The following is a 26,688-nucleotide window of genomic DNA, read 5'->3' on the forward strand; positions in this document are numbered from 1 at the left end:
AAAATCCTTTCTATTGTATCTATATGAGAAAAATGTATTTTACGAGTTCTGACTTCTGGAAGGGAAAGGAATTGTGAATACCATGTGTATGCAATTCACGATGAAGAATTCCAAAAGAATACAGTTACTTTTGAAAGGGTATTGCATCGTGAATTCCACCAAAATAAACACAATGGAAGTCCAGGTTGATGGTTGTTAAAAAAAAATCCTATTGACATTTCTGAAATTGATATTATTCTGTTTCGGATTTTGTACTGATTAGTTCTATTTGTATCTTGTCACAGAATCCCTTCCATCTGCAGATGAGCCTCGAAACATCTCATCCTACCCATGCAGATGTACTTATCTTCCTCCTGACGATGAATAGGTGGTATGATGTCAGCCTAGTTTTGTGCAAAGAATGGAATGTAACCAACTTTCTCAGTCTTTTATATAATAACTCCAAATTTCACCTCGGAACCATTTTCAATATTGCTTCGGACAGCGATGACATTAACTTTGTAAATTATTTGCAAGAGTACTTGGACACAGTCAAAGAGGCACCATTGTCCATTGTCACTTTTGGCTGCGGCATTGAACATTTCCGAAAGATTTTTCAGCTAGTAGCTAACTATGGATTAATGCTGCCGGAACATCACTGGATTCTAGGTGACTCTCAGAATGTGGAGGAGTTGAGAACTGAAGGCTTGCCCATGGGTCTCTTGGCCCATGGTAAAACGACAGAGCCGGTTTTCCAGAATTATGTGCAGGACGCAGTGGAGCTGATAGCCAGAGCTGTGGCAACTGCAACTTATGTGAGGCCAGAACTGGCCCTTATTCCAAGTACAACAAACTGTATGCATTGGGAAGAAATGAATATAACATCAGGCCAGTTTCTTTCAAGGTAAGAACATTATTGGTGATGGTATCAATCATAATACTCATCATTGCAGGCTAATTACAATTTTACATTTGAGTAGTTTTGTGGTTATGAAGAAATTCAGTGGGAATTGATGAAATATGAGGTATATTAAAATTATATTGAAGACTGGTATTGGACTACAGTATTGCTTCGAGATAATTAGCATGCTGCTGTAGATTAAGTCTAAGTCAAAGCTTTAAATAGATCCGAATTAGCCTGTTTGAGCTAACTTGATTTTGTTTTGACCTAATGAAGATAATATGTGTTGACACAGGGTTTTTGACAACCTCAGGATGTCCCAGGATGCTTCACAGTTGGCAGGTTTCTTTTGAAGAATATTGTTAGGAAAGGAAGGCTGCAGCCATTATTCCCAACAAGTTGCCACAAACAGCATTAAGCTGAATGACGTGTTGTTGGGAAACTTTTCACTGTCTCAAGGGAAATCCAAAAAAGTTCCTCACTGATATTGTAAAATCCATTCAATACTGAATCTAACAGAGATAAGAATTGGCTAGATACTACAAAAGATAGGTATTCTCTTTCCCTGGTCTCTTGTCTAAATGGTGAAAAAACATTTCCAATCTGTTTTGTGACAAACAACTGTTGGCCAAGATGTACATACATTCTTTTTTGTGTAATATACAGACAGCAGTGGGTTGGCCTTTCAAATTTTACTGCATGGCAACTTAAACAGGTCGGCGTAGGAAAGTTTGTGTTGCTACACCCATGTCACCTAGAAGGGTAGTTGGCCAAAATGTCAGGAGATATTCCCCTTCTCCTGTTCACATTGTGCCATGGGAATTTTTATGTTCACCTGAATAAGTCAACATAAGCCTCCATTTGAAGATCTTGAATGAAGGGCAAGACCTCTGACAATGCTGCATGCCTTGTATTGCTGCAATGCAGTCTTGACTTGGATTATAAAATAGGGTTTGAACCCACAACTGTCTGACCCAGAGGCAGAGTGCTATCATTGAGTCAAGCTAGCATTTGCCCCAATAAATTTTAAAAATAAAATCTGCCCATAAGTCCATTTGTCCAATTTTCTATTTCTTGACGAGTCTATGCAGCAGCCATTGAATTCAGTGGAGCATAGCAGGTGTGTTTCGTGGTGAGCTTTGTCATAAACTGCAAGGAAATAACAAGTGATTCCAATTGTTCTGTATTTTGGGGCACACGGTGGCTCAGTGGTAAGCACTACTGCCTCACAATGCCAGGGACCCGGTTTCAATTCCACCCTCGACTGACTGTCTGTGTGGAATTTGCACATTCTTGGTGTCTGCATGGGTTTCCTCCAGTTTCCTCCCACAGTGCAAAGATGTGTAGGTTAGGTGGATTAGCGATACTAAATTGCCCATCGTGCCAGGGATGTGTAGGGTGAGTGGATTAGCACGGGAAAAACAAGGTTACAGGGATAGGGTAGGGGTGTGTATCTGGATGGAATGCTCTTCAGAGGATCAGTGTGGAAACGATGGGCTGAACGGCCTGCTTCCACACTCTAGTGATTCTATGATTGGATGTTTGCAAGCATTTTTTTTACTACTGCTGTTGTGGTTAGTCTGCTGTCACTTTTGCTTTAGTGGATGTTTCATACATTTTCAGTTGTGTCCTTTTGAGTTTAGGCTTTTGACTTCCCTTGAATTGGACAGAACCACAGAGAACTGAATAGTGCAGTGAAGCTCTCTAATGTCCTCTCATATTTGTTGATTCAACTGCAGAACATCTTCAATTCTTAATGGATCATAGAGCTTTTCAAAATCATCACTTTTAAGTTTTTCAGTTAGAATTGAGACTCAGCTGTTCAGAATTTCAAAACTCATGTTTTGCACTGTCAAATTCACATGTTCAGCAAAGCTAATGGCCCAGATATTTCTAACAGGATAAATGCTTTGTGCAGTGACACTGCCTTGAGAGTTTCTGCAATCCAAACTTTTCTGATATTTCAGCAGGGACTTCTGATCTCAGCTGAAGCATTGAAGGGTCAAGTGCAGCCTATCCAGGGAAGAACCATCGGGTACAAGGGAGGGAAGGAAAGGGAAAGGGAAAGGAAAAGGAAAAGAGGAAGGAAGGAAGGAAGGTTACATACCCATGTCATAACACTAGGTGCCACGTTCAGGTACATTTGGAAAGGTCCAGGTCTTTCAGCTACTGAGGGATGCGGATGAGTGAGTGGAATGTCGTTGAGGCACTCGGGTAAAGGGTCTCACCTATGATCTGCCAAATACAATCGGTCCCCACTTTCTCTGTATGGGAACCACACAATAATCCGGTTGTGAAGAAGCCATGCCAGACCTTGGGGCAATAGCCCAGTCTCGCTAAAGCTAGAACCCAGAGGCCATCAGTTCTATATTCAGCCGCACCCACTCCTTGGAGTCCTAGCATAGACAAGTAGAGAGATCAAGTGGTGGGAACAGAGGACAGGGAAGTCAGAAGCAATGGCATCAGATGCTTTTCATCAGTCCCAATCTAACCTAATGTACACTGCCTCTGTTAGGCATAGATTGCCTTTAAATGAGGGACATATTCAAATCAATATGACAAGATAGTTGTTTGGTTTGTCCTGTCATGCTCATGGTGTATTGACAGGGCCAGTTTCAGCTGGGTTGATCCCAGTGGCAGAATGGCCTGGGTCTTTCAAGACCCTCAACTGGCAGCAGGGTGGGAACGTTCAGGAGATTAATTCTGGAGGAGGCAGGAACACAGTCGAGATCTGACGCAATACCATCTCACTAACTAAAATGCCCGACCTGCCTCCAAGCTGGTGTTCAGTTGAGCTGAGATATCATGCCTAATCTGAGTTAGACCAGGTATTAGCTAGCCTCATGTTTCCTTGCAGTAGGTCGCACATATCCTGACCTAAATCTCCAGTCCTGAGATCAGCATTGGAGATTTTCTCAGAGGGGTCTGGCAGTCGGTATCAGTTCATTGGAAGTTTAAAGATCCTGGGCAATTTCTGTGCATGTGCGCGCGCACGCTCAAGCCTTCATAGAGAGTCTTGACACACATCTGAAATTTTGAGCTCCAACTCTGACAGTCTGGATACTGGAAAATTTGGGCTCTTATTTACTGTGGAGTTAGCAGTAGTGTGACCAATGGAAACATATATATTGAGGACTTAATGCAAACACTCCATGTACAGTACTGAAGAAGTGCTGCACTGCTGCTGGTCTTGGCCTTTGAATGAAATGTTAGGCTAAGGCCTCATAAGGAGAAAGTGAGGACTGCAGATGCTGCAGATCAGAGCCGAAAATGTGTTGCTGGAAAAGCGCAGCAGGTCAGGCAGCATCCAAGGAGCAGGAGAATCGACGTTTCGGGCATGAGCCCTTCTTCAGGAGTGAAGAAGGGCTCATGCCCGAAACGCCGATTCTCCTGCTCCTTGGATGCTGCCTGACCTGCTGCGCTTTTCCAGCAACACATTTTCGGCTGAGGCCTCATAAGGCCTGGAAGAGATCCCATAGCACTATTGGAAGAGGAGTGTGGATTCATGCTCAGCATGTACCCCTCAGCCAAAACAGATAATCTGGTAATCAATACATTACAATATGTGGAAACATTTTTAGTGCACAAGTTGGCTTCCCCGGTTTCTGCATTGCAACAGTGACTACCCTTAAAAAAAGACTTGATTGGCTTTAGACCACTTTGGGATGACCAAAGATTGTGTAAAGCATTGAGAATTATTTTAAGTGATATCCATCCTCTATGGAAAAATAGCTCTTAAAAAGTGACCAGAGTAAATCTCTGAATCAGAATCAACTTCAGATGTGTTGTCAGCTGAATTCAACAAACAAATAATTGGTGTGCTTTCAGTAACATCGAAAGAAAGCTTAGGTAGACAGATGTTTGCTCGGAATAATTGGGACTGTGAATGCTATCAAGAAGATTTCCTTCTAAAGGCGGTGAAGTAAGGGTGAATTCAGTATGTGTTGCTGCTCATTGGAATTACACTATCGCCACTATTCCTAATTATCTCCGACATCAGTCATAAATCATTGCTTGCTGTGTCAACCTATTTCTTGCATCACCCATTGACATGGTTAGAATGCTAAGTAAGGCTTGATTTTTCATGCTGTTCTTTTTAAAGTGGATGAATGGAAAACATGTTTTATTTTGGAATTAGGGCAGCAGAATGTTTTTTTTTCCATTTTGTAAAATCTTCTTTATTTAAACAGGCCTGTGATGTTGCTCTATATTTTTAAAACTTTGATGAAACAGTAAGCTGTATTTTCAATGATAAGTAATATTGTCAACAAAACCAATAATTAGCAGGTTAGTTCAGCAAACCATCTAACTGTTTCAAGTGACCATCATCGACAGGGAACTACACCTGATACCAATGTATCTAAGGAATTGGCAGGCGAGATGTCCACAATGTCCCATTCATTAATTTTAATGAACAGAAATTCATGACTATTGACTCATTATTTCTCCACGTATGCTCCAAACAGACTGTAGGTATTCTACCAGAAACTTGTAAAATTGTCCCTGTCTATGTATATCATCTGCCATAAGCACTACTTTTTTAAAAATTGAGATGAGTTGGATGAAGGACAATAATTCTAATGTGAGACTCTGTTAAGACTGAAAAAGGGAATAAGGGAATAATCAGTGATTAGGTGCCTCCAGTTTTATTTTTATTAAAATCCTTAGGATTGCAGAAGGAATTAAAGATTGAGGGTGGTTTAAAAGTTTGTTGATGTGGGAAAAGATGAATTAAGAGATGGAATCTTGTAGTATGAGATTGTCAGGAGGCACGCAAGCATTTGTACTATCGACAAAGTGCAGCGTAGCAACTGACCAAGGCTCCTTCAACTGGTGCATGACCTCTCCCACTTAGAAGGACAATGACAGTAGATGTCTGGGAGCAGCATCACATGCAAGTTCCTCTCTAAGCCACACATGAACCTGATTTGGATCTATATCACCCTTCCTTCACTGTCACTGGACCAAAGTCTTGGGACTCTGTTCATATTGACTGTGGATACATCATAGGGTGGACTGCTGTGGCCCATGGAAACACCTTACCACTGTCTTCAGAGCAGTTAATAATGGGTAACTAAAGCCTTGCCAGTGATACCCACACCCCAAGTATAAAGAACAAAGCTTTACGAATTGGAATAAAATTTTTGCAGTTTGAAACAAGCAAAAGGGAAGTGTCACCATGGTGATAAAATAAACAAACTCGTTCACAAGATGATGAAGCAATAAATGATGAAAATTTAAAGTAAATAATACGTCCCCAATGAGACGATAAACTTGAGTTTTTGAATAGAGCTTGAAATGGGACGCATTTTCATAAAAATATACGATAGGCAATAACTTTCATATCTTGGATTATCATGAACTTTACCTCAGGCTGAAAGTTATTCTAATGAAAAAAGCAGTAAAACTCACTTCTTTGAAATAATCACATTTATGATGAAAGGAGATAATCAGACTGAAAGTGTACTTAAAATATCCACTTCAGTATGAAAGGAGAAATTGGTTGAGTTAGGAAATGTCACAGCTTGGTAGATGTAATGCGGTTTAAAGGGTCACTTTAGATCTGGTTTCTGTTGTTTAGAAATCAGATCATGTAACACTCAATCCCATGTCCTCTCATCATCAACTAATACACTCATGCAACCCCCTATGCTGACTCCCATAGTTGGCCAGACTTCAGGCACCACATGAACATTTTAAAAAAATACAGCTCTCAACAACATACTGTTTATATTGAGGTAACCTCCCTTTCATGAAATATATTCAAAGTTTTAAATCTCAGTTGGCCACTCTCTATTAAGAGAAAGTGAGGGCTACAGATGCTGGAGATCAAAGTCAAAAAGTGTAGCGATGGAAAAGCACAGCAGGTCAGGCAGCATCCGAGGAGCAGGAGAGTTGATGTTTTGGGCATAAGCATTCCTGATGAAGGGCTTATGCCTGAAACGTTGACTCTCCTGCTCCTCGGATGTTGCCTGAACTGCTGTGCTTTTCCAGTGACACACTTTCTCACTCTCTATTAAGACCTTACGTTAAAAGATAACTAATCCTTTGATAGCCCCTTTAAACTATAAATAAAATAGTGAACTCAATACCACTAGCTGAGATAATCATAACTTTTAAAACTGACCTAATCATTCATAATGACACAAAAACTCTGTTAACATTTCTCAAAAGAATTCCACTGAATATGAACCGGATGGTAATGTTTTCCTAATCTGTACCAGATAACCCTCAATCATGCAATCCAGCTTTTAAATTTTGACTGACAACTTCAAACAATTTTTCTCTCGCACGGGTAAAGAATAGGGGATTTGAAACAAAACGTTCAGATTATCACATATGAACAGATCTTATTCACCATTCAAAAGTATTTATGTCTACTCCAACAGCTGCTACTTCTAAACTAGGAGTTAGGCATTGGGACAGCCAAAATACGGTCAGTTTGAATTCAGTAAACATTTGATAGCTCTCCTGAGTTTTGATTTCCTGGCTGAGAGATTCACATCACAGTCCTTTCTCTCCATCAGCAAAATCTGGATTATCAAAATTGAGCAGGATTTTGGCATCTACATTCTACCGGCCATTTTTAAAGGTCGCAGAGTCTTCCCAGCCCTGAAAATTTGGCTCTCTGGGTACAGCTGTTAAAGACAGTGGGTGGTAACTATTGTTTAGAGATGAGAACTGTGAAGCACCTCTCTAAATAAATAAATGAAACAAGTATTTACTTGTATCATCCAGGCTGCAAAGAAAATTATGATTTTACAATTTGTAATTACAATTTATACAGCGCTTTGAAAGAACCAAACAACATGAGACACGCCACAAGAGAATTTGACACTGAGGTATTTGAGGAGATATTGTGATTGGTGACTAAGGGTGTAGTCAAAGAGGCAGTTTTTAAGGAACATTTTAAAAGGAGGGGAGGGAGGTTTGGAGAAACAAGGCTTTGGAAGGGAATTGCAAAGTTTGGGCCTTTGGGAAGTACACTACCAGTCATGGAATGTTGGAAAAAGAAACTCAGGAAATTGGAGGAGGGTAGGCATCTCAGATGGTTGGGAAAGGTTACAATAGTAGGGAGAGATGAGCCTATATTGAAGGGATTTTTGTCTTAAAAAAATAAATATTTTAAAATCCAAGGTGTTGCATCTAGAGAAGAAATGGAAATTGACATTGATGACCTTCATAGATTCCCTACGGTGCAGATAGAGGTCATTTGGCCCATTGCATCTGCAGCAGCCCTCGTAAGAATTCCCATTCAGACACATCGCAGTGATCAAACATTCACATAATCATACATTAAATGTCCAATGGTGTGCAGGTTAGGTGGATTGGCTTTGGGAAATGCAGGGTTGTTGTTAAGAGGCGGGAAGGAGGGAGGGAAGGAGGGAGGGAGGTGAGAGTGGTCTGGATGAGATGCTCTTTGGAGGGGCAATGGAGCCCGATGGGCCGAATGGCCTGCTTCCAGACTGTTGTGATGCTATAATCCCATGTTCGAGGAAATGTGACTATTCAAGAGCCAACTACAGTTCTGATAAATTTAAAATAACTTCTGAAAGTTGCAGTGCTAATTAGGATGGGGAATGTGTATGAAATTGGAGTCAAGAGGAAAACGTCCAGTTATTCAGATTCAGCAATTGTAGATACATGCAAATAACTTAGAGGTTGCAGGTGTTCGTAAGGTTTGGTTTCAAGTTGTTGGAGGCTGTCGCAGCAAACCCATTATGCTGTGGGTAACATAGTTGCAAGTGAGACAAAGCTTTTCTGGAACAGAAAAAATAGATATACGTTTTGTTGTAGGATATCCTTGTGTTGCAGCCAGATTCTGTGCGAGGTTCCCTGTTTTATTACATGTCTAAACTGTGAAACTCCCAGGTAAGGAACTGGTTTCCCCTCTTTATTCACCCATGCTTTGGTTGGTTGCAACAACGTTAATTTTTTTAAAAACCCTTCCCTTCTGATTATCTTTCTTCCAGACCCAAATGATTTTATGTTTTTAATAGCAGTCAATTTAACCAGGATATCTTGAATTAGCAAAGACTGAGCTTGTTAATTACTAAATTTGAGAATTAGTAATGGAAAACACATACACAAATCAGAAATAAAAGCTTTAAAAATAAACTGGATCAGTCCATGAATTCTACATAAAGAATGGATATTTGACCATTATAGCTAGAGGTTCAGCAGGATGGATGATGTTTTTCGATGCACAATTGGCTTTAATGATCTTTAACTTTGCCAATTGGTTGGGATGCTGTAGTTCTGATGTCTCTTGATCATGATTGAACTCTAGCAGTCTGAGTGAAAGAGAATGTTCTGCTGTCTGGTTTCTTTTTTAACTGGTTTGCAGGATTCAGAGTTAGAATGGGTTTTTACCTGCAACATAGGTAAACTAGGGGATAAATCTTCAACTGTGCCTTCACACCACACTAAAGCTCAAATGTAGGCAGATACCCCTGAGAATACCAGTAGGGTTTGTAAAGACAATATCTTTTTTAATTTTCTGTGTTTTTGACTGTGGGCTGAAGTGGAGGAAAGGTTGTTTTAAATCCATAGATTGTGAAAGTTATTTGCTACACATTTAGAAAGCAGGTTACAGAAACTCATTGTACAATATGTTTATCCTTATGCATTGATCAAGCAGTGGGGGAGGCCAGTTGTATGTGGACTGGCACCAGAGGATGTGGTTGGTGAGAGATTCAGCCAGCAACAGTTTGCTGATTGGTTTGTGGAGTGTGATCAATTGTAGACAACAAAGGCCATTAAGCCTGATAACAACTATCTGATTGGCTTCTGGGTAGCTGAACAACTTGCAGTAGTCTGATGGCTTCTGCCAATATCGTGCACACTCAAGGGCAGATGATGGCCTGTGTAGTAAGATAGCTAAATCCTAAAGAAAACCAATTTTCCCACTCACCAGTTGCTGTAAGCTATGATCTTTAAACAAGTAATTAAAATACTTTTCAGTAAGAATACCAATTGTCTGCGTCTCCTACAAAGACGTGAAAGAACTTGGAGATGAGACAGAAGAACAAAAAGTCCTGGCTAGCAAAAAGATCATTTCAACAAATTCTGAATTGGTGCCGTCGAACTACTTGCCCAGTTTTCTTCCAGATTCACCCATAACAATGATGTTTTATCTTTTTGTATGAGTCTGTAGGAGGCATTTTTAAAGGGGATTAGAAATTTAGCTAGTAGAGTTATAAATTGGTGGTCCATAACCTATCTATAGTTCGAATCTATTTATTTGTAGCAAATCGTCATTCTTGTTAAGTACTGAAACTTGATCTGTATTGTCTGTTAGCCTAGGACTATCTGACAGGTAATTTGGGGATTTGGGATAGTTTAACGTTTATGAAGATGCTAGGAATAATGAGGCTTGATATCCAGCTTGCTAGCCCAGTGAAGCATGACTAGTTGAAATGGCCTTTAACCTTTTCCTTTGTATATTCCTGGAGGATGAAATAGACATGTCTGCAAGAAATCACTTTCTGCTGAGAAGGAATAGTCCACTCTCCTTATCTCTTCATCTTAGGTCTGTCTGTGTTTGAAGTTTCCCTGACAATTTACATGTGCAACATTCCATTGGTTTCACACAGGAAGCCACACGGTTATTGACTTTAACATGCACAGTTTTTCTGTAATAGTCCACATTTTTAAAAAAAATTATACATTTGGAATTAAAAGTTAATAATGTCTATAATTCCTTCAGGATTCTGATCTGTTATCACATCACTTGGTATTGCAAACAAGTGAGATAACAGTTTTTGTTTTCTATACATGTACAATGATATCACACCAAAGCCCATTCTTTAGGATTTAGCCCTTTGGGTTCTAACTCAGTCTGTCCTATCTATGGTGAATAATATGTGGATTTTCTTGCTCTCAACTCTGATGAGAAAGTTCACCTGGCTATCTTAAAATTCAGATCTCTCAGCATTCACTTCATTCAGTTGGATGCGGATATATAAGGGCGCAATGGCACTTGACCAAATGGAAACCATTGGAATTGAGTGCAGAGGCAAGAAAGTGAATTTTCTGATTGGTCACATGAGATCATTGCTCAAGTAAGAAGATTGATCTGGAGTATACAGAATCGAAGTTGGAATTTAGAAATGAGCCAGAATGAAACTCAAATTTTTCAGCTTCAGTGCCCAACTGAACAGGAGATAAGGCAGCTTTGAAGTTTTTTTGCATTTATTATATTTAAAGTGATGGATTTTTCTGAGCTCACAGGCAATTATAAGCATTGTTCTTTCAGAGCAAAATAAATAGCTAATCCCTTGGTTCTTCTGGGTTTCCTGCAAATGCAGCAACAATGGGAAAGCTGCATCCTTATTGATAAAGTACTGCAAGACCAAAGTCAAATGCAATAGATAGACCGCTATAAATCAAACCATGTAAGCTTTTTTAAAAATCTGACAAATGTCAACTTATCGAAGTGATTTATGTAAAATAAAACACTTACAAATAGCTAATGTCAAATTAATTTTATGTACACTTCTTATCAATTATGTGGCCCCCTGAGCTACACCAGTAAATCTCTAAATCACAGTTCAGAATTGCCCTTTTTTTAAAACCATTTCCTCAGAGTTTGTATGATGCTGGGTGACCTTCACCGCATCCCCATCATCATAACGGCCTTGCTGACCCTCATTCCTTTCCATTATCACCTATCACTCACTTAACCTTTCAGCCACTCTCCCTTAACATTTACTTTGAGATTTAAGGACCAGAAGATATTTCATCCTCAAACTTATTACCTCATCCGTGCTCTTCCCATCTGTTCTCCACAATAAAAAAAAGTGCATTTAAAATTTACCTTTTTCTTTGAAAGGATGCTCCAGTTAGAATGAGGGAGATAACTCGTATGGCTTTATATTCTTTTGCAGTTCTTGCTTTCTTCCTGTCTCAGGTGTTAAAACTAAAATCTCTGTCTCACAGGCGTAACAATTAGTATTGACATTGGCTGCTGATACAATATGGATACAGATAATAGCCTGGATTTTGTGCTAAGAAAAACAATGGGGATAGTTGTACTCACACTTATTTTTGAGAAAAATAGGACTGCACATTCCTGTCTTTGCGTGTGCAGAGTTAAACTTGGAAATCAGGAAGTTGCTGTCCAATTTGACTGCTCTATATGCTTTATTACACTATCAATGTCACTGAAAAAGCCATCAACCCCATGTAAGGGTAGGGTACTTAAGTCATCAAAAAAATTACAGAAATTACTTCAAGTGTAAATGAACTTCTACTGGTATACTCAGTCTTAATTCATAATGATCCATCTCTGTGGTTCTGAAAAATGTATTTTTTAATGAGTGGTGCCTGATCACTTCAGAATTTAATTGTTGGAGATTTAGCATGAATAATCTTGCATTTCTTCACTTTTTAATCTGTATCTCATCATCTTTTGCCTTATTTTGTTTTATGCACATGATCTTGCATTGACTGAAGTCTTTCAAGTTACTCTTGCTCAGACTCTGTGGCCTGGAATTTCCTCGTTTGGTCATGATTCCAATGTTGGCCTCAATTCAGGAATACAGAATAGACCATAGCAGGATATTAGATGCAATTACAGGGGAGGCAGCCTGTTAAGAAGCCAGCTCAGATGCCCTTCTAATTAAGGACAGTGGGTAATACACAAAAATGAGAATCCAAACCAGCGGGCCGAGGGTGGTGTTCAGCTGGAGTCCATCCTTGGAGAGGCACTGCTGAAACAGGTCGGCAAGTTCAATAGTGCATTAACATTCTGATAAGTTCAAAGCATGTAGAACCAGTGAGGAAGAAGAACCCTCTAAGGGTTGCTTTGTCAGTCATGCTGGTCTTTTGTCCTGACAGAACTTGAATTGGGACATAGGACCTCTGGTTATGACATCCTCTGGTGATGAAATCCCCTGGCCTGCTGCTGAGAGGTTACTTCTAGAGCTGATATATTCCACATACTGTAGGGATAAAGAAGGAATGAGTTTTGCAGATCCTTCAGCAGGAAGATCCCAACTTCCTTGCCTGCCCTTGGAATGTTCGCCTGGAGATGGAAATACATTGGAGAGCTGTGTACTAATTTCTTGGCCCCTTCATCTATAACTCCTTTTACAATGCCAGGAAAGTTTAGCTTGAGTGTCTCATTAAAGATTCTTCGTTCTCATTGGTTGAGGAGACATGCTGTTGTTTGCTGTGAACTGTTGAAGCCTGCAGGAAAGCAGTGGATAAGGGGATGTGTGGTGAGAAGCGAGTGCCATTCTTCCATTGCTAATTAAGCAATTAGATTATGCAAAGTAAACCTACCCTGAAATTAGCTGCTTTTTCCTCCTTTGCCTCTTTCTGAGGTCAGACCATCTGTCTGTCCTATCTCTACCTTCTCTCTCAGATTTGAAGTTTAAATACTTTTGAAATTTATAAGACAGAAAAGAGCAGGCATGAATGGCATTTTCCCAGATGACTATTCCTGGCATGCTGTGGTATCTGCAACCTCCACCAGAATGTTATACTAAGTAATGGGTAAGAGAAAAGGCGAAGGAATAACAAGAGTCTAAGAGCATCGCTCAGTTCATGTTCGATAGATCACCAACTAATGGGAACGTCAGGGAGGAACAAGTTTGCAAGGAAATTGTAGAAATATGCACACGGCAGAATCGTGAGGGACTTGAGTTACCCACATATAGACTTGGATATTGGTAATGTAAGGGGCAGTGAGGAATAAACCAGAAAGGAGGTACTGCTAGACCTGGTTCTTGGGATTCAGGTGAGCCAAGTAGAACAAATGACCGTGGGGGACTAATTAGGGGGCAGTTATCATTGGGCCACAAGAGATTTAGGATGATGATGGAAATTGACAATTGTCAAACTAAAGTAACAATAATCAGTGGACAATGGGACTTCACTGGGGCAAGAACAGAGTTGGCCCAGTTAAACTGGAACCAAAGAGCAGTGGGATAAGCAATGGCTGAGCAATGAGCAACCTTCATCTCGGTTGGTTCTGGTTGAGTCAAGATTCATTCCCACAAAGGGAAAGGTAGGACAAACAAACCCAGAATTCACTGAATGACAGGAGTTAGAAATTAAGTTAAAAACAGACAATCTGTATTTAGGACAGGTGTCAGGAGTAAATACAATTGAGAACCAAGCTGAATGCAGAAAATTCACAAGGGAAATTAAAAAGCAAATCTGAGAAACAAAGAAGGATTATGAGAAAAGACAGGTACCTAAAGGGAAATCCCAAAGTCTTCAATTAGCACCTCAACAGGAAAAGGGTGATATAGAAAGAGTAGGGTGATTAGTTACCAAAAAAGGAGAATTACACAGAGCTATGAGATGTGGCTAAAGTGTTAAATAAATCCTTTGCATCTGTCCTTAACTACTTGGCAGATGCTGCAAAGGCCATGGCGACAGGGGAGGAAATTCAGTTACTCAAAAGATTTAAAATTAGTAAGGAGGAGGGAAATAATGTTGTTATCTGCTGGTGCAGCCTTGAAGTGCAGAAGCATGGTAAATGGATTGAAGATGTGCCATGAGGGTTCTTTAATACTGATATATATCGTGTGTGTGTGTGTATATATACAGTGCCCATGTAGCATGTCCTGAAATGTTGGTACTGGTGTTCAGCATGCAATCCTCAACATCATGCTTGTTCAATCCATTAGGTAAGAGAGGAATTTTAAATTAGGTGAATTGTGTGGAACTGAGGCATTTAACAAGCTGTAAGCCTCCTCAAATGGTAACTCACTGTGTAAAAGATTGCATCTGTCCCAGCTGACGAGTAAAAGATACAGCAAGTTGTTCCTGATGTCAAGGCCGATGTTAAGGTTGACCTCACCGGGCTTCACATGTGACTCCACCACAAATCTTGCCATAGCCCAGGGTGTTCAGGCCTCTATTAGATACTGCTCTATGTTATCCTTTGGAGACATTGAAACTAGACAAATTGTGTCCACTTGTTTGTGGTCAGGGTGTTTTCCCAGCTCCTCTGATTTGGTTGGCTTTTCCATTAATATAGCAGAGCGAACCGAACCTCTGAAGGGAATACACCAAGATATACCTCGCTGTCTCACTGTGTGGGAGAGATGTACCAACAAATGTACCTACTCATTGCTCTCAGGAATTTTTCCTTTAACTACTCTCATTGCATGCCCCTATTGAAGGAAGGATAAAGAAAGCCATTAAGATTATTGTAAGGATCAATTCTCAATAATGGAAAGACTGAACATCGGAGCAAGCAAACTTGTATTGTCAAAAAGTTAAAGAGATTGACGGAAATAGGAACACATTGAACCAAACCAACTCATCAAATCCTGTAATGAACTATATTATCCATCTTTCCCCACCCTTAAAATCTATAACTTTGTTCCTGTGTGTACGTATGTACAGATAGTTAATGAGGGTAGAAGTTATAGAGTTTTAAGTTAGTATTTCATATTCCTTTGGTAGCATTGGTTAAAGACAATAATTAAGTGAACAAGCCTGGTGGCATATATATTTCAGTCTGAGTTAGGCAGTTGGGTAGAATTAGGCAATTCAGTGGTAATCAAAGTTTTCCACCTTAGTGGTGACTCCAGGAATAGTGAGGCTTGACCTCGAGCACTATCAGATGAAGGTCAGCCCAGAGAAGACAAGGGTGATACACTTTGGGGCATAGAACTTGGAGAGACAGTATAAAATGAAGAGTACTTTTCTGAAGGGTGTGTAGGATCAAAGAGACATGAGTGTATCGATGTAGTTTTCACATAAGATGACAGACAGGTAAAGAGTTATTAATAAAGCATACAATATTTGAGGCCTCATTAAAAGGGGAAGAGAATAGAAGAGGAAGAAAGTTATTATGAACTTATATAAGATACTGTTGGATCTGTGTGTACTCTTCTAGGTGGCACATTAAAGCAAGGATGTGAATCTATTGGAGAAAGTGCAATAAAAGGAGGTTTACAAGAATGGTTCCAGGCATGAAACATTTTAGTTAGGAGGAAAGATATTGAAGAAATTAGGACTCTTTTCCTTGGAAAGGAGACAGCAAAGAGTTAACTGGATAAACTGTTCCTGCTCATGAAAGGATCAATAACTAGAGAACAGTTTTAAAGTGTTTTGCAAAAGAAACAAATACAAGGTGAGAAAAAAAAAACACAAATTTGAATGAGTTTTTTGAGGAAGTAACCAAGAAGATCGATGAGGGCAGAGCAGTAGCCTTTATTTACTGGGACTTTAATAAAGCCTTTGACAAGGTTACACCTGGTAGACTAATTAGTAAGGTTCGATCACATGGGATTCAAGGTGAGCTTGCCAATTGGATACAAAATTGGCATAACGACACAATACAAAGTGATGGTGGAGAGTTGTTTTTCACTGTGGAGGCCGGTGACCAGTGGTGTTCCACAGAGACCAGTGCTGGTTCAAATTTGTTTGTCATTTAAGTAAATGATTTAGATAAGAATGTAGAACACATGGTTAGTAAGTTGGCAGATGACACTAAGATTGGTGGCATAGTGGATAGTGAAGAAGGTTATTTAAGACTAAAAAGAGAACGTAATCAATTGGGTCAATGGGCTGAAGAGTGGCAGATGAAGTTTAATTTGGATAAATGCAAGGTTTTGCATTTTGATGAAACGAACAAAGGCAAGTTTCATACAATTAAAAGTAGTGCCTTGGGTAGTGTTGTAGAACAGAGAGACCAAGGCGTTCAGGTACACAATTCTTTGAAGTTTGCATCACACTTAGATAAGGTGGTTAAGAAGGCATTTAGCATGCTTGCCTTCATTGCACAGACCTTTGAGTAAAGGAGTTGGGACGTTATGTTGTACAGGACGTTGGTGAGACCTCTTCTGGAGCACTGTGTCCAGTTCTGGTCACCCAGATAAGCTTGAGGGCTCAGAAGAGATTTACCAGGATTTTGCCGAGAATGGAGGATTTGCGTTATCTGGAGAGGCTGGATAGGATGCAACTTTTTCACTGGAATATATGAGGTTGAGAGGTGACCTTATAGAGGTCCATAAAATAATGAGCTGCATAGATAAGGTAATGGTGGATGTGTTTTCCCTAGGGTGAGGGATTTCAAGACTATAGGGCATATTTTTAAGGTGAGAGGAGAAAGACTTAAAAAAGACACTGGGGGCATTGAGTTTTAGAACAAAGAACAAAGAAAATTTACAGCCCTAAAACAGGCCTTTCAGGCCTCCAAGCCTAAGCCGATCCAAATCCACTCTCTAAACCTATCGTCTAATTCCTACGCATCTGTATCCTCCTGCTCCCTACCTACTCATGCATCTGTCCAGATGCACCTTAAATGAATCTACCATGCCTGCCTCTACTACCCCTGCTGGCAATGCACTCCAGGCACCTATCACCATCTGTGTAAAGTACTTGCTGCGTATATCCCCCTTAAGCTTTTCACTTCTCACCTTGAACACGTAACCTCTCGTTATCGAATCCTTCACCCTGGGAAAAAGCTTATCTCTATCTACCCTGTCTATACCCTTCATAATTTTGTAGACCTCATTGTTGTGGTTCTGTTCGCCGAGCTGTTGCAGACGTTTCGTCCCCTGTCTAGGTGACATCCTCAGTGCTTGGGAGCCTCCTGTGAAGCGCTTCTGTGATGTCTCCTCCGGCATTTATAGTGGTTTGTCTCTACCGCTTCCGGTTGTCAGTTCCAGCTGTCCGCTGCAGTGGCCGGTATATTGGGTCCAGGTCGATGTGTTTGTTGATAGAATCTGTGGATGAGTGCCATGCCTCTAGGAATTCCCGGCCCCACCCAGACCTCTGACACGAAGTGTATCCCAGTCAATGTTGGGAAAATTAACATCTCCCATCACCACAACTGTGTTGCCTCTATATCTTTTCATTATCTGTTTACCTATTTGTTTTTCTATCTCACGCTCACTGTTTGGAGGCCTGTAATACAGCCCCACCAATGTAACTGCACCCTTCTTCTTTCTCATCGGCACACATTACGTCTCACTGCTCAAGCTCTCCACAGTGACCTCCTTTAGCGCAGCCATGATATCATCCCTGACCAGCAACGCAATTCATCTGTTCCCCCCCCCCCCCCCCAATTTTACTTCCCTCCATGTCCTGTTTGAAGCATCTATATCCTGGAACATTTAGTTGCCAATCATGCCTTCAACCAAGTCTCTGTGAATGCTATAATGTCATATTTGGGGCGGCACAGTGGCTCAGTGGTTAGCACTGTTGCCTCACAGCGCCAGGGACCTGGGTTCAATTCCTGCCTCGGGTGACTGTCTGTATGGAGTTTGCACATTCTCCCCGTGTCTGCATGGGTTTCCTCTAGGGTGCTCCAGTTTCCCCCCCGACAGTCCGAAGATCTGCAGGTTAGGTGAACTGGCCATACTAAATTGCCAGTAGTGTGAGGCGCATTAGTCAGGGGTAAATGTAAGGGAATGGGTCTGGGTGGGTTGCTCTTCGGAGGGTCGGTGTGGACTTGTTGGGCTTAAGGACCTGTTTCAACACAGTAGGGAATCTAATCTAATCTTAAAAAAATACTCCCAAGCACAATCCAAGCCCTCAGTTCATCTGCCTTACCCACTATACTCTTTGCATTAAAGTATATGCACTTCAGGCTGCCAGTTCTTTTGTGTTCATCTGCTCTGCCTATTCTTCCCCTTGGCAATGCTAACTTTGTGATCCTTACACAGTCTCATTTCCACCTCACTGTCTAGTAGTCTTCTCTTCTGATTCCCAGCCCCCCGCCATGTTAGTTTAGAACCTCCAACAGCAGTAGCAAAAACTCACCCATAGACATTAGTTTCAGTCTGGTTCAGGTGTAAACCGTCCAATTTGTAATAGCCCCACCTTCCCCAGAACCCATCCCAATGTCCCACAAATCTGAACTCCTTCCTCCTATACCATCCCTCAAGCCACATGTTCATCCTGCCTATTCTTTCAGTTCTAGCATGTGGCACTGGTAGCAATCCTGAAATCACTACCTTTGAGGTCCTCCTCTTTAACTTCTCTCCTAGCTCCCTGAATTCTGCTTTCAGGACCTCATCTTGTTTTTTACTTATATCATCGGTGCCAATGTGCACCACGACAACTGGCTGTTCACCCTCCCCATTCAGAATGCTCTGCAGCTGATCGGTGACATCTCTGAGCTGAGCACATGGGAGGCAACATTATGCCATCCAGGAGTCTCATTTTCAGCCACAGAACTGCCTATCTAATCCATTTATAATAGTATCCCCTATGACTATGACCCTACGAGTCTTTTTTCCACCCTTCTGAACAGCAGTGCCCGCTGCAGTGCCATGATCCTGGCAACTGCTGCCCTCACCTGGTGAGCCATTTCCCCAACAGTATCCAAAACAGTATACCTGTTTCAGAGGGTGAATGGTCACCCATTCACTGTCTCCCTCAGCAATTCTAACCTGCTGTGTGACCAATTCACTAAACTTTACACAGGTTCGTGTATGGTATGAACTTCCAGAGGATGTGATGGATGCAGGTACAGTAACAATATTTAAACAATATTTAGATAAGTACATGAATAAGAAATGTTTGGAGGGATATAGGACAAGTACAGGGAGGTGGGACTAGTTTAGTTTGGGATTATGGCTATTGTGGACTGGTTGGACTGAAGGGTCTGTTTCTGTGCCAGATAACTGTATGAGTAACCTGGAAGTGTAATGAGGTAGGTTTGATTGAAGCATTCAGGAAGGCATTGTATGATTATTTAAATAAAAACAATGTGCAAGATAGCAGGCAAAAGGCAGGGGAAGGGCACTAAGTGACAGTGCTCAGAGAACTGGGTCAAATGACCTTGTTCTGCATAATAACAATTCGGAGATTCTGGGTCATCAAAGGTAGGTAATTCAGTGCCACTATCTGGGGCTTGTCTCACGAGTAGTGGTAGAGGACACATGATTGTGTAATATCTACAGAAGAGGCAACATTCTTGGCTAACAAGAAAGTTTACTGCATTTAGCAATGATTAGAACTACATTTAGGCCAGCATAATTAAATCAAATCTCAGGGAGCTAGTACAGATTTGCCTGCTCTCTCTAGAAACCTAGATTGGATCTCCTGGTCTCCACCTACAGATTCTGAGTGACATCAATAGAATGTGCAGTTCTAATTTAATGTGAACATTCGCTGCTTCAGAACCATTACCTTACAAGTCTTAATCTAAGCACTGTCCATTTCTTCCTATTAATACAAATTCAGCATCTTTGTTTTAAGTAAAGCTCAGTATTATTCAACTTAGTATACTTCTGAAATCTGTTTTCTCATTTTTCAAACTTAATTGTTGTTGAACATAAAGCAGCAGGAGGGATGGAAAATATTCCAATAATGCAGTTAATTGATCAATTCTAATCCACCCAGAGGGATAAAGTATACGTGCAAATACGAAGACTGCATGGTTCACTTTAATTCAGACTCAGTGCTGGACAAAATTAAACATTAAACTTAAAAGACCTTCAAGCAATTACCTTAACAGGTGCATTACTTATCATAAAAAATCAAACATTTTTAATAATATTGTTGTGAAATACGTATTCCTTAAATTTCCTCCACTTACATTTGGACAGTGAAATTTAAATTACTTAGAAGCGAACATAAGTAGGTTTCCTCCTTTTGAGAGTAAGCATTTATGGAGAATTTAGCAGGATATTCCTAGTATTGGCCACATAACATTCGTTCCTAAACTCAATGTTGTGTGAAGAACTTTGCAAAATTTTTTATTATTCAAAATATTTTAAAATATATATAATAAAGGAAAATTTGAGAATTGTCAAGGGAATAGGCTAATTTGGCTTAATTTTTGCAAGCTTTGGAAGATAAAGATTTTCAAACATTTTTAAAAGAGATAATTAATCTATTTCTGACTTGTTTTGCATAAGCAAGTTGCAATTTTAATTAAACACCATTAAAAAGGAAACAAAGTAGTGTTGTGATGCTTGTAAGAAATTTGAGCTACTCAGAAGTATTGGTTGACAGTAAGTTCCTCAACATTGTCCTGACTGTTGTTCAAAAGTCCATAACTGAAAACAAGACTAAAAAATATTACACAAGATATGAGTAGTTACTACTATTCCCTGAAAAGGAGTGCTGTATTTAACACAGAATTGCCTTCACCAGCATAAAAGGACAGCAACAAAGAATGTGCTTGTTTAAAAGGAGAGAAAGATGATCCTTGCCTTTAATTGGCAGGTTATGCTCATAAAAGCTGGCATATGATAAACAAGTGAAACATTTGCAATTTAATTACAGCTGTGAGGGGAATATAACAAAACAATAGTGATATTAATTGATATTGAGAATTCATGAAACATCCACTTTCAACAGTAGACTTCCTAACATTGCAACATTTTGCAGGATTTTTGTCTTCGCTGTCTTTTTAGTGTCTGCACTTTAGTACAGGAACTTCTGTTTCTCAGACTCCTGCATTTCTGTTTCTCTGAGTTTGACCTGCTATTATTCTATTTTTAGTGCACTTGGACTCTCCTTACCCAACCCATATCTCACTATTATTGGGATGTGTATTGTAAAGTTAAACTGTGAATAATCTATTCAAATCAGTGACATTATTTATACTGAGATCATAAAATGAAAAGCGTATTTTTTCTGCATCATTGATTTATACCACACAGAAGGAGTCCATTTGACCCATCATGCTTGTGCTACATCGTTGTGAAAATTGTCCACTTCTTTTTATTCATCCGTGGGATGTGGGCATTGCTGAGAGGCCAACATTTATTGCCAATCACTAATTGCCAGAGGGCAGTTTAAGAGTCAACCACATTGCCGTGAGTCTGGAGTCATACATATGAAAGCAGTTTCCTTCCCTAAAGGACATTAGTGAACCTGGTGGGTTTTTTCCCCAGCAGTCAGCAATGGATTCATGGCTATCATTAAACTCTTGGATCCAGATTTTTTTTTATTGAATTCAAATTCCATCATCTGCCATGGTGGGATTTGAACCTGGGTCCTTAGTGCATTATGGATTAATAGGCTAGCAATAATATCACTCAGCTATCGCCTACCTTTAAGCCATTAAAAAGGCCAATAAAGCCCTTAATCTGCTGTCACCTACAAAATGCCATTGTTCTTCTTCAATTACTTATCCAATTCTTTATTGAATATTCCTATTGAGTCAGTTTCTACCAGCCTTTCAAACAGTCCATTCTAAGTCACAACAGCTTGCTTGGGTGGGGGGACAAAAATCCTCATGTTGCTCGTGATTGGCAAAATTAAACACTTCAAATTGGTCTCTTCTGGATACAGACTCTTCTGGCAGTGGGAATGGATTCTCCTTATTTCCTTTCTTAAAACCATTCATGATTTAAAACACCTCTCTCAAGTCTCCTTTTAGCTTCAATCACTCTCGGGAGAAATTTTTGAGGGGAAATCTAAGGGACAGAATTAACATGCATTAGCAAAGGCAAGGACTAAATTGGAACAGTCAACATAGCATTGTGCATGGGAAATTGGAGTCTCACTAACTTGATTGAGTTTTTTTTTGCAGAGGTGATCATGAAGACAAATGAAAACAGAGCAGTAGACGTTATCTATGTGAACTTCAGTAAGGCAATCAACAATATTCCACATGGTAGACTGCTTAGTAAGGTTAGATCACATGGATCCAGATTGAGCTAGCCAATTGGATGCAAAATTGGCTTGAAGGTAGGAAACAGAAGGCAGCGATAGAGAGTTATTTATTGGACTGGAGACTTGTGATGCGCAAAGTGCCATAAAGATCAGTGCTGAGTCCACTGCTTTTTGTCATTTATATAAATGATTTAGATGTGAATATAGGAGGCATGATTTGTAAGTTTGTAGATGATACCAAAATTGGTGGTGTATTGGACATTGAAGAAGTTTATCTCAGAATACAATGGGGCCTTGACTAGATGGGCCAATGGGCCAAGTAGTGGCAGATGGCATTTAATTTAGATAAATGTGAGGTGTTCCATTTTGGAAAGGTAAACAAGCAGGACTTATACACTTAATGGTAAAGCCCTAGGGAGTGTTGTCCAACAAAGAGACGTAGGGGTGCAGATATATAGTTCCTTGAAAGTGGAGTCGTAGGTAGATAGGGTGGGGAAGATGAAGTTTGGCATGTTTGCCTTCATTGGGATGCTTAACCCTGTTGGAAAGCCTAGGCGGACACATCTTGGGACATGGCACGAGAGGAAAATTGTCATGGCCACTTTTAGAATATTGCATACAATTCTGGTCTCCCTGCTATAGGAAGAATGTTGTTAAACTTGAGATGGTTCAGAAAAGATTTACAAAGATATTACCGGGCTTGGAAGGTTTCAGCTATCGGGAGAGGCTTGTTTCCTTGAAGTGTATGAAATTAAACGGTGACCTTAGAGGTTTATAAAATAATGAGTGGCACGAATAGGGTAAATAGCCAAAGTATTTTTCCTCGGGTGGGGGAGTCCAGAATTAGAGGGCATAGGTTTAAGATGAGAGGGGAAAGATTTCAAAGAGACCTGCGGGGCAACTTATTAATACAGAGAATGGTGAGTGTATGGAGGTGGTGCTGGAGGTGGGTAGAACTATAATTAAAAGGCATCTGGATGGGTACATGAATAGGAAGGATTTAAGAGGTATATAAACCAAATGCTGGCAAATGGGACTAGATTAGTTTTGAATATCTGGTCAGCATGAACAGATTGGATTGAAGGGTCTTATTTTCATGCTGTATAACTCTATGACTCTTAAGAACATTGCAAGCCTCTCCAATCTCTCCATATCACACAAGTCTTTGATCTGTGGAAAATTTAAACATAGCAATCAGCTCCTCAACCCCTCTAAGGCCTTTTCACCTTCACCCAGCATGAGCAACCACCTTAAGCCCTGACAGATTGTTTGTTTGCTTCCAGTTCACGATCTGCATATCCTGCATCTTTTGGTGTACCTGGATGTCATTGTCAGTTCACATTGACTGAATTCAGTACAGATTCATTCCAGTTGTTGCAAAGTATACGGAAGCAATGAGACAATTACGAGGCAATACAGCAATTACACTGTGACCCAAGACAGTCTACTTAAAACAATGCCATTAATTATAGTCAGATCGTAACACTAGAACAGCACTTTCATTTGCACTATGGAGCATGGGTTAATTCTGCATTCCAACAGTGTTCCTTTGCTTTGTCTCTCTGAAGGCTTGAGTGAATTCAATGCATAATATTGACACCATTGAACTGACTATAGCAGGCAGCGAGATTAGAGAATGAAGCAAGGACAAATACAATGAGTTCAGCGTGATGGAGGATGGCAAGGAGAATGAGAAGCAAATTGGTAGTTGTGCTTTGCCTTAATTCCACTCCCCACATCCCAATCCTGCACCATTTTTGTCCTAAATAATGAATAAATATAATTGTTGGACCGCTTCACGAAGAAAAGAATTGCTCAGTATACTTGAGGTGTTGCATTCCTTCAAGGAAACTAATAATCTGTCATAACAGATTTTTCATACTCCTCCCTGGGTTGGTCCCTTTTCATAAATGACTGAACTAGAAATTGTTGAAAGTATTTCCTCAGTATTGATGGCAAGTGAGGTATATTCAATTTACATTTACGTCAAGGTCCATGAAATTTTGCTGGGTGACTCTTGAATAATAGAATTAAAACCAAACATTTTTTTCCCTTCTTTCCCTCAGATTTTTAGCAAACACAAGCTTCGATGGCGTCTCAGGTTATATTAAAGTAACAGATCCATCTGTTATCACTTCAGACAGCCATTACTACATCTGGAGCCTACAGCTTGACCCTGTTGGGAAGCCTATGTGGACACGTCTTGGGAGATGGCACGAGAGTAAAATTGTCATGGACCATGGGATTTGGCCCAACAAGGTGCAGAAACCAAACAGTGGTGGCAGCCACTCGACCCGGCTGCATTTAAGAGTAGTTACCCTTATTGAACATCCCTTTGTATTCACTCGCAACGTAGATGCAGATGGCCATTGCCCTGCTGGTCAGTTGTGCTTGGATGCTCTTACAAATGATACTACCATCATCGAGAGCCTCTTTGAGAACCTAAAGTCAGGGAATGATTCTGTGCCAATGGAATACAAGAAGTGCTGCTATGGCTATTGTATCGATCTCCTCGAAAAGCTAGCAGATGACATGAGTTTTGATTTTGACCTGTACATAGTTGGCGATGGGAAGTATGGTGGCTGGAAAAATGGTCGCTGGACAGGGCTGGTCGGTGATTTGCTCAGTCGTGCAGCGCACTTAGCCGTCACATCTTTCAGCATCAACTCAGCAAGAAGCAAAGTGATTGATTTCACCAGCCCTTTCTTCTCCACCAGCCTAGGCATCCTGGTGCGGACTAGAGACACGACAGCCCCCATCGGAGCTTTCATGTGGCCACTGCATTGGTCAATGTGGGTGGGGATCTTTGTGGCTCTTCATGTAACAGCATTATTTCTAACTCTGTATGAATGGAAGAGTCCTTTTGGGATGACTCCCAAGGGGAGAAACAGGAAGAAGGTCTTCTCCTTCTCTTCAGCCCTCAATGTCTGCTATGCCATTTTGTTTGGTCGGACAGCTGCCATAAAAACCCCCAAGTGTTGGACAGGACGGTTCCTAATGAACCTGTGGGCTATATTCTGTTTATTCTGTCTATCCACATACACTGCTAATCTAGCTGCGGTAATGGTAGGGGAGAAAACCTATGAGGAGCTTTCAGGAATTCATGATCCTAAGGTAAGAAGTGCTGCTATTCCATTAAGTTTGGATACAAAAGCAAGGATAATCTGTACTGATTTACATTGCGCCATGTATGCCATTGTCATGAATCACTATGGTTTCAGATCTTATTTGTTCCCAGAGCTCTACGTGCTTTCTTATTTATGCAAGTGAGAGGAAAACTTTAATTAAAATGTCAGCTCAAAATCCGTTCTTTATACTGAAGGTTTCACAGTGTGTTTTACTGTGTCCAAAAATGTAACAGAAAGTCCATACATTTACCTGTCGCATAAATTGAAATAGGCACTACTGCTCAAATAAAAATAATACTGCACTTAGAATGTCTATTTGAAATGCCTGGAGACTAGATAATGAAATGTTATGCTAACAACAGTTCATAATCACATTTTTTTCCATTCAAATGCAGCAGAAATTCTCTTTAGGAGACATCCCACCTATGGAATTTATTTCTCAACTCTTCTGTAGTTCTGACTTTGGGTTTTGGCCTTATTTGGTAATTTGTTTCCTTCCGAGCAGTAGCTTTAAGATTTCTGTGCATGGGGAAAGCCAAATTCAACTAAAGATTGTTGTAAGCTTTGAGACAGGGACCTCGCTGAACTTACCATAATTTCATGCCGAGCACTGTTCAAATTCATAACCAGAGCAGGGGCCACAAGGGAAACCCGAGGCAGGAGACAACTGTGGTCGGAGGAGAAGTAGAGGCTAATCGTGGCAGTATGGACATAAGGGATTGAAAACTGCTGAGAATTTTAAAATTGAGGTATTATTGGATCTTTCGTCAAGATTGATCCCTGGCATGGGAGGGCTGCCCTGTTGTGGGAGACTGAGTAAATTAAGACAACACTCTGAAGTTTGGTAGAATGAAAAGTCATCAAGATTTTGAAGAGGCTCACACAAAGCTGATATTGAGAGGTTCTTTGTCCTACCTGAAAAACCTGGAACACTGGTGTATAGTCTTAAGATAAGTGGTGTAGGACTGAGATAAAGATTAGTTTCTTCACTCAGACAATAAGAAATCTTTGGATTGTTAATCCCAGAACATTAAGTTTGTTTTTATTCATTCATGTGGCAGTATTTATCGCTTTGAGGATGTTGGTGGCAAGCTGCCTTCTTAAGTTCCTGCAGAACTTACAATACAGTGT

General features: G+C 40.3%; 1 protein-coding gene across 1 annotated transcript in view; it reads left to right on the forward strand.

Annotated features, from left to right (window-relative positions):
• The window catches only part of grin3a (glutamate receptor, ionotropic, N-methyl-D-aspartate 3A), a 146,616-nt gene that overhangs the window by 53,425 nt on the left and 66,503 nt on the right, over positions 1–26,688 (forward strand). Inside the window, exons 2-3 of the mRNA XM_043715600.1 lie at positions 285–883; positions 24,496–25,543. Of these exons, the coding sequence (XP_043571535.1) occupies positions 285–883; positions 24,496–25,543 (1,647 nt within the window). The remainder of the gene's footprint in view (positions 1–284; positions 884–24,495; positions 25,544–26,688) is intronic.

The sequence above is a fragment of the Chiloscyllium plagiosum genome, chromosome 2, assembly GCF_004010195.1.
Source record: "Chiloscyllium plagiosum isolate BGI_BamShark_2017 chromosome 2, ASM401019v2, whole genome shotgun sequence".
NCBI classification, from domain to species: Eukaryota; Metazoa; Chordata; class Chondrichthyes; order Orectolobiformes; family Hemiscylliidae; genus Chiloscyllium; species Chiloscyllium plagiosum.